General features: G+C 41.9%; 1 protein-coding gene across 2 annotated transcripts; it reads right to left on the bottom strand.

Moving 5' to 3' along the window:
* Positions 1-18: 18 nt before the first annotated feature.
* On the bottom strand, positions 19-16126 carry ccdc191 (coiled-coil domain containing 191). 2 transcript variants are annotated; one of them, XM_063483655.1, is made up of 17 exons: positions 15910-16126; positions 15194-15232; positions 14925-15060; positions 14660-14812; positions 13123-13304; positions 12763-12986; positions 11329-11473; positions 10229-10419; positions 9782-10025; positions 7934-8364; positions 5696-5787; positions 5331-5413; positions 4886-4987; positions 4610-4753; positions 3475-3627; positions 1717-1871; positions 19-167 (listed from the first exon to the last, which is right to left on the bottom strand). In XM_063483655.1, exons 1-17 carry the CDS (start codon positions 15973-15975, stop codon positions 26-28), a joined length of 2682 nt encoding a protein of 893 aa, XP_063339725.1. In that variant the 5' UTR covers positions 15976-16126; the 3' UTR covers positions 19-25. The 2 variants fall into 2 exon arrangements, with proteins under 2 accessions (XP_063339725.1, XP_063339726.1); XM_063483656.1 differs by having other exon boundaries at positions 13126-13304.
* Positions 16127-16237: the final 111 nt, after the last annotated feature.

Genomic DNA, 16237 nt, shown 5'->3' with positions numbered 1-16237 from the left:
CATTCTGTCGGTCTTCCCAGAGGCGTTACAGTGGATGGGAGCAGAAATCCGGGAGAACCTCAGTCACTTTGCGGCACAGCTTCTCCCTCCGCTCGTCCTTCTCTCTTTCCTTGCGCAGCAAACATGGAAGTTGCCTCCAGGCCAGGAAACATTGCCGCAGCACTCGTCTGATATGCAGGCAGATGGAGGGACAGACGGGAACAGGGCAAGTGAGCAATAACAAACTGGATTAAAGGGACCTCTAGGATGACAACGGCTAATAGGTTCTCACATGTAACTCTGGGGCTTGTTGATAGTGGCAGCAAGGCAGCTGGTGGGAATTCATTTTCAGCCTGTGGCCATTTAGCGGACTTCACCTAACAAGCTGAAGTTTATAAACATTCTCAACTTGTGGCAATGACAGATCATTAAATCCTACAAATGCTGCTTTAAAAAAAGCCCTCTTTTGGACCACAATGCAGATTTGTGCATTGTAACAAAATTATTAATATTATTGACTCATGGTGTCATTTTTAATATCAGTTCAATTCAATTTTATTTATACAGCACCAAATCACAACAACAGTCACCTCAAAGCGCTTTATATTGTAAGGTAGACCCTACGATAATACATGTAGAGAAAAACCCAACAATCATATGTCTTCCTATGAGCAAGCACTTTGGCGACAGTGGGAAGGAAAAACTCCCTTTTAACAGGAAGAAATCTCCAGCAGAACCAGGCTCAGGGAGGGCCAGCCATTTGCCGTGACTGGTTGGGTTGAGAAGAGGAAGGATGGATGTTGTGGCGGACTGTTGTACCTTGTAATTAGTGGAAGCTGTGATGCTAAACTAAGGACAAATCTGAACAAACCAGCAATGAGAATGTTTAGAATCTGAAAAATTAGCATGTATGTCACACCAACTAACGGGACCCCAGATTTGTACCCTGCTGGTTTCTTTCTGCTTGGTAATAGTGCGAGTATATCATAATTAAAATAGTTAGAAAAAGAAGAATCTAAGCAGTATCTTGTCTGTGTAAATTCTGGCTTGCTACTTTAACAGATTTATGGCATGAACAGCAGCATGTTAGCATGCTGACTCTAGCATTTAGGGAGACCATACAAGCACAGATGGTTTTATATAAGACCGCTATATCACAATTACCCCCCAGATTTATTGACTTTTGGGTATCTGGAAAGGCTATTATTGCAGAAACGTGGTCTGTTTAGGAGCGCTACACACTGAGCTACAAAAGCATCCCAACAGACTCCATTAATCATGATATGAAAAGACATTTGCAGCTAACAGCAGATATGAGGTAGTGCACCGGAGTCAAGGAGATGGTGGTATAAATTTTCTGTCTAATGCAGAGGAAGTTACACTGGAAAAGGAAGATGGAAAAAAAAGGTGCACTTCATATTTCATATTGGTGAATATCCAGAAGCTGCTTCTGCAATGTGTATTATAGAGTTACCATCTACACAACTTCCTAGTAAATCTATTTTTTCGGGGCTACTTGAGGTCTTGAGAGTCTCTTATTGAAAATGCCTAGAGGTCAAATGAATGTTTATATCTTCAAAGGCTTGCAGGCCCTGTCCTTTCTCTAAGAGCTGCAAAGACTGTTCTGATTCAGCAGTTTAACTTGTAATTAAAGTTCTTTCAAGTTGTTAAATATAATAACACCCTCTTGGCTGGTTATATTACTGTGAACATATGGCAAAGTCAGGGGTAGCAGACCTGTCATTATGCTCCAGAGCCAGCTCCTGATGCTCCCACTCCACCAGCCTCTCCTGAGTCACGTGGTCCAGCAGCGCCAGCAGAAACCTCCTCAGAGTGCGTGTGCGATAGAAGCGCTCGGCTCGCTCTTCCTGAATTATCTGTATGTCTCTCAGCTGGAATGAACAACACTTGCTTACAAATAGGAATACAGTGAAAGTGAACAAAAATTATAAGATGAGATGCACAGTGCTGTGAAAAAGTATTTTTCCTTTTCTCGATTTCTTACTTTTTTTGGTATTCATCACACTTACATGTTTCAGATTATCAAACATCATCTTGATGCCTTGTGAAAAGGTTATTTTCCCATAAACCTAATAACTGATTGTGCCACCTTTAGCAGCCACGTTGAAGGCTGAACAGCCTGTTTAAGGTCACGCCAAAGCATCGCAGTCTGATTTGAGGCCAGAGTGTGATTAAGCCGCCCCAACAGCTTCATTTGTATTTCTTTTTTAGCCATTCAGAGGTGGACTTGCTGGTGTGTTTTGGATCATTGTCCTGCTGAATAACCTAAGTGCTCTTGAGCTTCAGGACAGAAAGTGATGGCCATAAATTCTCCTTCACGATTTTCAGGTAGAGAGCAGAATTCATGGTTCTATCAATTACGGCAAATCGCCCATGTCCTGAAGTATTAAAGCAGCCTCGACACTGTTGGTATGGTGTTGGTGTTCTTTTTATGAAGTGCTGTATTAGTTTTTATTACTTTTTTGGGGGAAGCAAGAAGGTCCTGATTTCAATTCCACCATCAGGGTCTTTCTGTGTGGAGTCGGCATGTTCTCCCCGAGTTTGCGTGGGTTCTCTCCAGGTACTCCGGCTTCCTCCCACAGTCCAAAGACATGCAGTTAGTGGGATTAGGTTAAGTGGTAACTATAAATTGCCCATAGGTGTGAATCTGAGTGTGAATGGCTGTCTGCTTCTATGTGTTAGCCCTGTGAAAGACTGCTGACCTGTCCAGGGGGAGTCTACTTGACTTTGCCAGACAGGTTCTGTTTTGGTGATTTCTTGATTGAATAGGTCAGGTAATTAGACAACTGAATTAGGAAATTGAACTCAGCTTCCAAAAATTGCTCTTAATCACAGTTAATTCATGATTTAACAAGAAGGGCAATTATTTTTTTCCACATAGGGCCAGGTATTTAAAAAATGCATTTAGTATTTAATCAGTTATCTTTGTCTAATGTTAATTCTTTTTGACCTGAAACATGTAAGTGTGAAAAATATTTTTTTAAAAACCACTAAGAAATCAGGATATAAAAGATGGTTGAAAAACTAAAGGAAAATCTAATATAAGCGTTGGTTGTCTCCTTATTTGATGTTTTTCTGGTAGTGTGGGTGGTGACTGGGGATCTGGTGACTCAGAAGGTCACAGCAGATGATTTCTATTATTTTCATACTCATCAAGCTGATCAGTGACCCATATCGCCCTGTGAATGGTTTATTATCAACAGGGAGAGAGAAGTCACATGAACACAGGAATGTCTCGTGGTAGGAAAGAACTTTGTATTGATTTGCATTGATCCTTCTCGTGTACCCAAGTCATGCCAGCAAACACAGACAGCAAAACAGAGGCACAGGGCTGGATTCTTTCCTTTAACCTGTCACTCATAAAGACTGGAAAAATGAAAATATGACTGAGCAGGTAGAAGAGGAGATTAGGAAAAAGGTATTTCTTTTAGTCAGCCCCGGATGCCGTCTGTATGTGTGCAGGTGTATACGCACCCTTTTCCAGCAGGTTAAGCTCCTCCGAAGCAAAAAGTGCTGGTGCAGTTGGTCAGCACAAGCTTCTTTGTCAGACACAGACTCTCTTGCTGATTGCTGCCAGCCTAATGTGCACCGCCTCAGGAGGACGAAATTGTGATGACGCTCGGCCAGCTGGCAGGGAATGAAAAAGAGGGGGAAAAAAGCACCAGGGTGCACTCGTGAATCTAAACTCAATCATATGTGCCAGGTAGAAAAGCCATGTACTCGCATCCAAACAAAGAGGTTTTATAACGAGCTCTGAAACATGAATACAAAAGATTTTCTGCATTCATTTGTTAAGCTTTGCTAAGACAGGAACATTTGGAGGATGAAATAGTGATGATGTCGAGGGAGTGCTGCTAGAAAGCTTTTGTTTGGACGTATTCCTTCTGCACTTTCACGTCCAAAGTGTGTCGTAGATTTGCCTTTGGCTCGGTTTTTGAGTTACAATAATTTATTTTTTTTAAAAACCAGAGCAGTTTGTGTATTGCTCACAATTGTCAGTTATTGTGTACATTGCTCACAATTGCCACGTTAATACAATGGTGTTAAAGTGGGTTTGCTGTGGAGGTGCAGTAAGTGGTTTAATTGTACATTTATTATTAATCATTAACTTAGAAGTGCTTTACAGCTAGGGAAAATATAGCACCGATGCTATTATATATTATTAAGTGAATCAATGCACAAAGGAAATTTTATCACCGAGGAGAATAAATACAGAATGAATGCATAAATACAATCGCGGAAAAGTCAAAAGGTTTAGCAGACTGCAGTTGCTGTTGCACTGCTGCTTTCTAGATAGCAGATGCACGTACTGCTTGTGCTCTTTTTCACTTTGTTTCCAGCCAGGTGGGCCTTTTATTATGCAAATCCATGCTGCATGTACTTGGACATTCTTGGGTTTTTTTGAGCAGTATTTACTTTTGAAGGTCAAAATGTCTCCCTTCTGGGCTTTGTAATTCAGTGATAATGGGGAGGCTGGAGCTCCTTGCAGAGTTTTCTCCTCAAATAAATGTTTTTAGTTTTATCCTCACAGCCAGAAATACAATAGTACTTGCTGGCTCCCTGTGTCGCTGTAGACTGACAGCTGAAATGGACAGGACAGGTGATTTACCTCCACACTGGCTTGTCTGAGCTGAATGAGGCGTTTCCATGGTGCCAGGCCTCGCCGCAGCAACAACGTTCTGCAGTGGTGTTGGCGGGCCAGTGCCATCAGCTCCCGTTGCCTTTTCAGTTGTCTCTGTTTCTCCTCTTCTCTCTGTGCAGAAACACAAAGCGAGATTATTTTTAATATTCTGCAGGGAGTCACATGAGAGAACCGCTTCTTGTACTCAGACCCACGAAGTTCAGCTTTTTTGCGAACATCCATAAAATATGAAGTACACCTCACCTCTCTTTCCAGCCTTTTCTCCTCCCGACGTCTTTCTGCTGCTTTGCGTTTCTCCTCCTCCTCCTCCCTCAGCCTGAGCTCTTCAGCGGCTTTCATCTGAGCCTGAAAGTTGTGTTTGCCATTAAATTTGGATGTGTAATTTTTAACGACAGCTGTTTTGGAGGTCCCAAAATAAAAATGGTAAGAGGTCTGCACTTTTTAACCTTAGCTGGGTTCTACTGCTTTACTATCGGTTTCTTATTCACCTATTCACACACACACTCCCGTCTTCACGTCTTTCCTGAGATCAGTTACAAACAATGAGGGGCAGGGAATCAAACCACCAACCCATGGGAAATCAGAGCCACCACTTGAACCACAGCTGCTGCAAACACCCCCCCAACACCCCCCCCCCCCCCCCCCCCCCCCCGCCCACGTTTCCCCAGAAAATGACCTCTCAGCTTACCAGCTTTTCTTCTTCTTTCTTCCTCTTGAGTTCCTCAATTTCCTTCCTTCGCTCTGCTCGCTGACGTGCTCGGGCCTCCATGGCTTCAGAGAGAGGGAGGGAAAGTGACAAGGTTTTCTTCTGTACAGTCCAGTGATTGGTCATGTACATGTTTCTTTCTTACACTTTTCATTCTGAACACGAACACATCGGCCCTTATGCCCACAAATGTAATCTGTTCACAAGTGTGACTCGGACTCACTTAATTTCCTGAATAAAAGAGCTACAGCAGTGCTTCACCACATCTTTGGGAGATGGAAATGAACTTTCTGTGCGTGTGTGAACGTGCAAGTTCCCCTGCCCAATGAGCTACTTTTAATACTGACCTGTGGTGAGTGGATGGGGGCATGTCTGCAGCGTGACAGCTTTGCTTGAAGGTGCACTCTGACTGTCAGGTTCTCCAGTCCCTCTCGGTGCCCTGCAACAGAAACAAAGGCCTGTCAGAAGTCTGTCTGATACTGTTCCTGGCAAATGTTACTCAGAAAGGTAATGACCAAAGGCAAACTTGACTGACATACATTAGATTGTCTGTAAATCTGTAAAAGAACTCCAATGTGCCGAGCTTTCTTCTGTTACTGTATACGCTGCTTGGAGAGTGTATTCCACCTGTAGCAGTCATAAACTTTTTCTTTCCTTTTACTCATTCTAAGGTTTAAACATTATCTGTTTCTTTTATCTTCTCCTCCATGATTTATATTAATAACAAAAGCTGTTATCGGGTAACAGATTGTACCGCAGTGCATCTTCATCTATATTATGGAAACCGTAATTATCTGTACCATAGTACCAAACTACACATATGAAATATTGGTTCCTTTTAACTTTACCTAATGAGGTGTTCACACAAATAAACCTTTCCACTTGTTCTGCCATTAGTCTGCGCCGAGGAAAGAGAAGTGAACAAACAGTGATTACTCATCTTGAGAGGTTTCAGAGCTGTTAGCAAATTCGGAGTGTGTGAAGTTAGTCTTACACAAGGCTGAGTGTGAAGCCAGGTTAAATATAGTATGTGAAACAATTTAGTAGACGGGATCAACCTAAACAGCACAGGCTCTAAATCTCTAAGCCTGAGGAACCAACCAAACATGGTTTAATTTCAACATCTGTAACACGAACATTTCCAAGTTTAAATAATGTACAGTGAAAGGTCATCCCTCCTTGGCTTCATCCAAACTGTACATGCAGGCTGTGACAAATCTCTCTCAGTGGGCTCCGTCCTTCTTCATGTGGACCTGTTCCACAGCTGATTCATGAGAAAGCACAGCAGTACATTTGTATACACATTTACAAGCTACGGGTGGGCATGGTGGTGCAGTGTGTCTTCATACCAAGCAGGTTTTGGCTTTGAACGTCCTGCTCAGCTTGGGCCTTTTTGTGTGGAGTTTGTAAGTTGTATGTTTGTATGGGATTTTTAAGCATGAACGGATTGTTCAATGACGGTCCAGCGTGTCACGATGCTCAGAATCTGCCTTTGCACGGCTCACAGCTTTCACTGCACCTGAGCCAAATGCCTTTTCCTGCAGGGGGTCTTCAGGAGGGGACACCAGTTTACCTGTTCATGAAGCGGTACTGCAGCTTATATACATCCAGTTTATCTGGGCTTTTTCCACCTTGCTTTGGGTTCCTAATCAGTTTAGCTTACTTGGTTGAGCAGGCAATCATAAGCTAGAAGGCTCAATCATGTGGCCCGCATTCGAGTCTCAACCAGGACTCTTTGTTGCGTGTCCTTCCCCCAATCTCTATCCTATTTTCATGTCTAGTCTTCACTGTTCTATCAAATAAAGGCCAAAAAAGCCCGCTCTCCCCCTCAAAATGGTTATACCCCTAGAAAAAACAGACCGGCGAATCACAAGGGCAAATAAATTCCTACACCACATTAAGGTCGAAAGAAGCCAGTGAGGTGGTTTGGGCAGTGACCAGGATCGTCTCCAGCACACCTCCACCTGATGCTTTTGTAGGGCACAACCAACAACAAGGACACCTTTTGTTAGACCCTGAATTCGCTGCAAAACTATATTTTTCAGCTGGCCTGAGAGTACCTCGGGCTTCACAAGGAATAAGCGAAACAGGAAATGTAAATCTGGAACTATAAATGAGCAGAAGTTATTAAGGATGGATGGATAGACGGACACTAAGCACACTCATTATTCAAGACTTTGCAAAAATTAGACTTTGCTTTAATTTGTTATGAAATTAGAAACATTTGGCATCAGCAGACTGGATAGACTAATAAAAGACAGAAACTAAAAGCATTTATTAATGACTTAATTATTTATAACTTAATGGCACAAACTGACAGCCCAGAAGTTGCTTTTTGGCTTATAGTGGACCTGCAGAACATTAGTTAATTATTTATCATTCAGTGAAAAAGCCAATAATTGCAGCTTTTAAATCCTTTATAAAAGGTGCCTTATGGCAGGGTGGACCATAAAAACTGCTTATGACACAGGGTTGGCTGTTTGGTGTCACAAACAAAGAAACACTCAGTTTAAATACGTATTACTTATAAAATGATTCACACTCATCTAGAGCTAACCGGTTTATGCGATATGCACTGAACATACCTCTGCACCTTGGTGTCAATATTGCGACTCTTTGGTCTCAAGCCTCCGAGCATTGTTGACTGGGTAACTTTTGCAGCTCTCTCCATTTCCAGCGTCAAGCCCCTCATGTTCTGCTCCTGCTTCAGCCGGGTAATTTGCTCTTGCTGCTCTTTCAGCAGCTTCCTCTGTTGTGCGATGATCTGCTTCTGGGCAGCATGTCTGTTTTCAAACCTGCTGCCTGGTGATACCGATACCGAACGGGCGCAGGCACCACCCTCCTCCTCCTCCTCCTCTCTCTGCCATGCCCTGCGGAGCTCAGCAGCTGTGGGTGCTGCATGGCGTCGGGTCACCTGCCACGGTTGAAAGGGCCGGGCTGCAGTAATCACAGGGTTCTTTTCCTGAGGTAGTGCCGAGGTTTCGGGGGTTAAAGTGTCAGAGCTGTAGCGATCTTCCTAAGGAGAATAGAAAAGAGAATGTGGGATTTTACATAGAAGCTAGGTTCACATAGAGCCTAAGGCGACAACACAGATGCAGTAAAAGTTTCTCTTGGTCTCTCAAGGCTGCTCAAACTTTACTAAGACTTTGTCCTCATAGAATTCTGATACATTAACAGAAAAAGTCTCATAGCAAAAATGGCTTCCACCATGAATTACTGCTCTGTTTCTTCATTGACCAAGTGTTTGAGCTTTTGGGATGTTTAGGGCTTTTCTTGTTTTGATTATCTTTGCATTATAGTTCTTTATTCTCTATTGTTGATATTTGTCTTTCTTTATTTCAGTGTTTACGCGTTTGGCTTATTTCCTTACCCTTACGGGTTGCTTTCGTTTTATTTTGTGCCGTTAGTCCTGTGCTCCTGCACTAAAGGTCTTCGGGTTCATCCGGGGTTTAGCTCCATAGCCTTCTTTTTATGTTCAACATTCCTGGTGTTTATTATGATTCTGATTCTGTGCCTTTAGTCCCCTTTTGTGTTTCTATTCTGTCCCTCCAGTGTTCTCAGTGTTTCTCTCTTTGTCAAGTTCACATGTCTTAGCTATGGTCTCTGTGTTTGTTGCTTCCTGTTTTATTTTGATAATCCCTGATTTCATGTGTGTTATGTTTAGTTTTGCTCGTCTTGTCCATGTCTCATTAGTTAGATTCTGTTCAGGTCTGATCCCCGGGTCTCTCCACTCTGTACTAATTCCCTCCTGTGTATTTAAACTTTCAGTTTGCTTCTGCTCTTTGTTGCCTTTGTGTCCCTCCTCGTGTGTGTTTCCTGTGAAGAGTTATAGGTTTGGACCTTTACTCCTGATCTGTTTTCCTCATTATTTGCAAGTTCTTAACAATAAAGCTGCTTTGAAATTTACTTCTCATTTCCGAGCCCTGCATTTTGGGTCCAACTCCTGCCTCCCACACAGCCGACTGTGACAATTACATCACTTTCCTTTATAAGAGAGTCACGGTAGAGACAGATAGTAAACATGAGGAAACAAAACATCATGAAAACAACTCTCTGCTGTAAAGGTTAAACCAGCCAACGCATCTCATGTGTTTCTCCAGCATTTCTTCCATCTGGTCTCTGCCCTCCTGTTCATCATCCCTGCTCTCTAAAGAGTTGTAAATATTTCAGGAGGAAAACCTTCTTTGGCTGAAGGGCTGAGTAAAGGTCAGGTTATTTCATGCAAAGAGGAACGTTAAAAGGGAAATTTTTTCATTCAGTTAAGCTCCGAAACTCAGTAATTGCCTCTGTAATTAGGCTTTCAGCACCGCCTATCAAAGCTGATGTTTTAGTCATGATTTCACTCCCTGTAATATTTTTCAGATTGTGTTCAGTGGGAATCATTAATGAAGAGAGTCAGAGTTGCTGATGACATGAGGATTTGTGAGTCTCACCTTCTCTGTGGTCTGGTTCGGTGCCTCCGGTTGGGCCATTATTGGCCGATAAGCCAGACTTTCTGTGGCCTTGAGTTTGCCTCCTGATGCAGCACTGATTAGAGCAGCCATCTTTTGTTTGATTTCCTGCTGCCGGGCCAAAAGCTCACGTTGTTCCTTCTCCGTCCGACACCATAGCTGCCACTCATTCAGACATCGCCGTAGCAACCGCCTTCGGTCACTTTCAGCAGCCAGCTGGCATTGTCTGGAGGAGGATACGGATGTGATCATATTTTTTGCCCTCAATTACTGCTGGGTCACTGCACCCTGGATATAAGTGCTTCTCAGTCAATGAGTGACCTGTTGAGATACTCTCAATTAATAGTTTGATTTTAGATTTTGGTAGAAGGGGAGGGCATCAATGATACAATAAGAGCTACTTTAATGTTTACAATCTCTGGTTCTTGCCTGCTTTCGATTCGCAGTGCTTCCTCTGTTCTTGCCACCTCGCGCTGCTTTCGTTCTGCCCACACCACCGCTCGCCACGCCCGCCACGCTTTTAGCTGCCTCTTCCAGTCATAGAGAGCCTTGGCCTTACCCATACGTAGCCTTTGGTCAAGCACAACTGAATACCATCCAGAGAAATGCCTTTGCAGACACTAAACCATATACACAAATTCATGCAAAACATAAATTCACTTATATAATAGCAACAGTTGTGGTCAGAAGTTTATGAACACTCATCATGGGCATAAATATCATAGTAATTTTGGGCTTTTAATGATTTCCTTGAACTGTCCTCCTCCTTCAATATTCCATCCACTTTGTGTAATGTACTGGTGACACTGGCAGCAAAGCAGTCTTAGAGCATTACCCTACTGCCACCATGCTCGACAGCTGGTACAGTGTTGTTAGGTTTGTCATTGGGGCCAACCAGCCTAATCTTTGCCTTGTCTGATCATAAAAGGTTTCTCCAGGCCAAGACACTGGCATTCCAGCACTTTCCAGTTCAGGGCAGGCTTGAGACTTGGTGGTTCCTGAGTACACTAACCAATTTCCTCTCATTTGAGGGTGACAGTTTGGGTCTTATTTCAGAAACTGGGGACACATCTGAATAACTTGTACGTATGTACAACTGTATGAACTGATCTTGAAATCTGCAGTTGTTTAGAAATGGTTCCAAGTGACCTTTGCCAATTTATGTAAATATATTTTCTTCTTAGATTTTTCCTGAGTTACTTGGACTTTCTTGTTGTTTTGAGTATTGGCCTGTTCAGTGAGTGTTGTCAAACAAATCCTTTTTATTCTGTGAAAAAGAAACTACCAGTTGTAGTCAATTATTATCACTAATGGAAAGTTAATAGGCCTTGGTCTTGTCAAGTTTACCAATAAAAATGTCTGCTGTACAGTCAATCCACCAAGACCAGTTCAAAGAAATCAGTGAAAGCCCAATACTACCATGACATTCACTACCATGACATTCACTCCCATGACGAGTGTATGCAAACTTCTTAACAGAACTGTATCTACAGTTTTTACACAAACATAAGTAGCTTCCAGGTACCAACCTTAAGGCTGTTAATGTGAATCTTTCTTTGAATCATTTGTTCTTGATACAGTCGCTTAGCGTCCTCATGCTGTTGTTTAATGAGAGGTGTTGGAGCTGAATGGAGGTTTCTGGTTGTGATCTGCACTTCTGCTCTTCCTCTCTCTCTGTACATTAATATATAAAACACAATGGCAATTTTATTTATGTGGCACATTTCATTATACATAAACCTAATGTGCATAACACAGAAGATACAAACATAAAAACCTGTGTGGGTTTACAGTGCCTTAAGGCACCCAGTGTAAATGTAGGAAATGGTACTGGTATGCTAAATATCACATTATAGTTTGCATCCAAATATTATGTCCCATTTGACCTCTGACCTCAAGAAAGCACTGTCATGATAAAGAGAATGAGATACTGTAGTACCATTTTATGTAATAAGGTCAAATCTCATGTCCAAATCAATATCCAAATAAACATCCATGGTGCTGCCCTTATCTGATTTTGACTGCAATACAAACTTCTTAAGGTATATTTAAAAGAAACAAATAAAGCAAAATGAATATATACAAAATATAATACCATTCCTCTAAAAGTGCTTCATGTTGTTTATGAAATGGCCAGAAATAACTGAAAGATGCATGGACACCTGTCCAAGAAGATATCAGACTTAGTGCCTGTACATGGATTGATCACTTACTTACATGGATAGTTGCACACAAAAGGCCCAATCTGAGCCACACAGACCCAGACTACTAATCAACAACAACCTGTTCAATACTCAAACCTCTAAGTTCCATATAACCATTATTATATTTTCGGTTTCTGTACAAATACCTAATGATGTTGCTATTTCCATCCTCCATGTTTTATAGTAGCCAAACATTAGCCTTGCCAGCTAACATTAGACTGTTAGCACAATGATGCTAATTGGGATAAAATCTTCTGGTTTTTGTGGTACTTTTTCTTAGTTTCATATATTGTGTCATTTTGTAGTTCATAGAGAATGTGTGGTCTCTTTCTAAACACTTCACCTCCCATAATCCTTCAAGTCTCAGCTCTCTTGTTAATTCCTTAAATGGCTTTTTAGTTTGTCAGTATTATTAACTGTAGACAAAAAATCATTAATATGATTTAGTGACAGCGTCGCAGATATAAAGATTTCTGTTTATTTCCATGTTGTGACACTAGATAAATGCTGTCCACAAGGAATATTTAAAGTTATGACACATTTCCTGTGGTAAAGAAAGGCCTTACACTCATAGTGAGAGCATGATTTACAACGCATCCTTATCTTTGCTCACCAGACTGATATGGCTGATCACAGCTCTCCTTGTCAACAGGTTACCACTAATCCATTCTCTCCACCAGGAAGGAAGGTGGAGCAAGCCAGATCACAAACAATGTGATCTGCTAGGTGATAAATCGGCTTGTTGTAACCTTTTCCTACCTCTGTCGAACAGTCTGTTCCAGGCCTCTCCTCTCTTCCATCTGCCGCCTCAGCCTCACCATCTCCTGCTGAACCATCTCCTCCTGCCTGCGTTTCTCCTGCCTTTTCCTCATCTCCTCCTCTTGTTCCCTCTTCTTCGCCTCCTCTCTGGCAGCTCGTAGGACATCCCTCTCTCTCTGCTGCCTCTGTCTCTCAGCCTCCCGTTGGGCCCTGTTTTCTCGCACCTGCATTGGAATTCAGCAGCATTTTGTACAATTGCAAACACCACACGAACACACATCATTCCAGATGATTTGCTCAGCGGCATGCATCACAACAGCAACAACCAAACCTTCAGCATTCGCATCTCTTGACACGGACTACCTGTTGGTGTCGGGCTTCCATGGTAACAATCGGGTCTCTAAATCTTTTTCTGGTTTGATGAGCATCAAGTGCCAAATCCTCCATCATCCTGGAGTCCAACAGCTCCTGCTCCATGAGGTCTTGTAGGAAGCCTTTGACAGCTGACTGCTCTTCTTCCTCGACAAGGCAGTTATAGAGTTCTAAGTATTTTGGGAAAAGAAATATGACAACTGAAGTACTTGTAAAAGACTGTACTTCACATTATTGATGACCATTTTTCAACATTTCAAGCTTTAATATTGATTTTCTTCTATCTTGGAAACCAGTGCTTTTAATTCCTTGCACAATACTTGTAAGATATATGGTGTGATGCCCAAGTCAGGCAACATTTTGTCCAATGGTACTGTAATGCAGACTGAAATAGTACTGTGCAAAAGTCTTCAGCCACCTTTATATTTTCTTTATATTTTGCAGGAAATGTGAATTAATTTATTATAAAATGTGCAAACATACATGGAAATGCAGTATAAAAGGCAAAAACAGTTTGTACAATCCTAATGAACTGAATGCTTGAAAGTCGATATTTGGTACGAACACCTTGATTCGTCAACACAGCCTGAACTCTGTTAGGCAGTTTTCTTCTAATTTCTTAAAGTAGTGTTCAGGAATAGCTCTCCAGGTTTCTTAAAAGACATTCAAAGCTCTTCTTTAGATGCTGGCTACCTTTTCTTCTGTTCTCTGTCAAGATGATCTCACACTGCCTCAATAATGTTGAGATCCATGCTCTGGGGAGGCCAATCCATGACTGACAATGTTCCATTGTGTGTTTTTCTATCCAGGTAGGATTTCACTGCATTGGCTGTGTGTTTGAGATCATAATAAAAAATTATGCTGCCAGTCAGATGCATTCTAGATGGGGTTGCAATGGTGGAGCAAAATTTGATCCTATTTTTCTGAGGTCATAATTCCATCAATTTTTACAAGACCCCTAACACCACTGGTGAAATACAGCCCCAAATCATGACAGAGCATAAAACATGTTTAACACATAAATGTTGCACCTCTCTCCTGACCTCCTCCATATATTTTGATGATTTGAACCAAAATGTTCAAACTTGGAATCATCACTCCATCAAACCTGTTGCCACTGATTTTCAGTCCAGTTCTAGTGTACTTTGATATACCTTTATATACAAAAACATTGAGACCTGGAGAACTATTGGTGAAGGTCACTTTAAAAACTACAAGAAAGTATGGTTCTTTGGAAGCTTAATAATAAAAATAAATGAGCGGTGGCCTGAGGCCTTTGCACAGTACTGTATACTGATTGTTTTGAATACTCTTATAAAGCCTAGCAGTCAGAGGCCATTTGAAGCAATATAAAACCCACACTGAATTTTGAATGAGCCTTCCATAATCATGAGTAAATCTTCTAGAGGTCACTGTTTCTTTAAAGGTGTCCTGTACCGCCTCGTCCATCAGGGCCACTGGTCTAATGGAGAAGGTCTTAATAAATAATGAGTTTTGGGTTATCTCATCAGGTAATATTTTATACCATCAAAGTTGTTGTAGTTTAAAGCAGCAGGCACAGCACTAGCTGATGCAGCTGTGCCTGTCCTCTCAGCAGAGCACATCAGGTCATCTTCATCCTCCAACTCCAACTCCAGCCGCAGCTTATTACTAAGCCAGTCACCTAAAAGGGCCTGAGCTGCAACAAACAACAGGCCATATATCATCATCCCTCTTGCTGTACTCTATGTGGTTATATAGATAGCATTTCTACACAGACAGGTCTATTAATTTTTTTTAAAGGCACCTACCTTCACTGTAAGCCTCGTCATGATCTCTCAGCTGTTCAGTGCTTTGCAATGGTACAGCTAGGCTGCTGATTCCCGAATGAGGTTTTTTGTGGGAGAAGACTTCCGACACAGCAAACTCTGAGGCCATCTCCACTCGCTGAAGACAGGGAAAGGACACACACATGCAAAGCTGAAGTTAACAATTTCGTCACACAATTCCCAAACCCCCAAAGACATTCAACTCAATAATAAATAAAAAATATATTTAACTGAGCACACACATTTCTTACCTTCTTCCATTGATCAATATCACCTTTCTTTACGTGAATCTGAAAGAAAGATTAGTGTAAACTAATATTCTCTGTAAGAAACACCAAAGAGCTCTCACACACAAAAAAATGCTGGCCTCATGGTCACCTTTGAGTGCTTAAAATGCCTAGACAGGCTCAGAGACACCTTGAGCTGCGGTGGCAGTCTGCAAATTGGAGGCTGAGCCAAGGGCCTAAAGTCTGCGGATTATTTCACAGAAAAGCTTAGCCACTGCTTCAAATCAGCAGATTAGTTCAAAATCATTTCTCACACGTCACAAAAGTCTGTGCCATTGCTAGCTGCCTGCAAGCATGTGAGTATCAGAGATAGGGCCGGGTGACATTTCTGAACGGTCCCCTGACATGAGCCACGAGTTTATACACGGTAATAACACAGATGTGCCTTTTCTTCTTCTTCCTTCAAAGGGCATTTAGCCAAATTATTTCCCTCTCTCAGGGATATTACTGGGGAAAAGTTTGGAAGGTGAAAATAGACTAAAAAAACTTTTTTCCCATTTAGATAAGAGAAAGGGTTGAAATGAGCTCATCGGATTCATTTTCTGGAACAGTGAAGCCACAGTTTCATTCCCCTATGAAACTGTGGGGGGGAATGAAGTCCAACCAATCGTGACAGATGCAGCATAGCGTTCAGTTTAGCACAGTCTATGAATTTACACGAATCCAAAGACTAGACTTACCTTGTTTGCCGAGCCAACTCTTCTCCACCTAAACAGGTCAGGATTGTGACCTGGAAATGCCATCATCACCTGATACAGCACTGCACCTTAATATGATGTAATCCCAGTTATCACGTTGGTGTCTTTTCTTTACTAAAATCGTGCGCGAATCGCAACAGTCAACGTTTTTCAATTTCTATCGTCAAAATATGCTTAAACGTTATTAGAAAAAGTGCTCGAAAACCTAAAAGAGGTACGCATAGCTCTCGTCGAGTTACTGTTATGGTGGATTCTGGGTAATGGAGTAAATTGGCTTTCTGTTTTGGCTAACTGTTCCACAAATTAAGAT

This window comes from Pelmatolapia mariae, linkage group LG9 (genome assembly GCF_036321145.2).
Source record: "Pelmatolapia mariae isolate MD_Pm_ZW linkage group LG9, Pm_UMD_F_2, whole genome shotgun sequence".
NCBI classification, from domain to species: Eukaryota; Metazoa; Chordata; class Actinopteri; order Cichliformes; family Cichlidae; genus Pelmatolapia; species Pelmatolapia mariae.
Note: the sequence above shows the minus strand (reverse complement) of the source record. Positions and strands in the feature narration are given on the sequence as shown.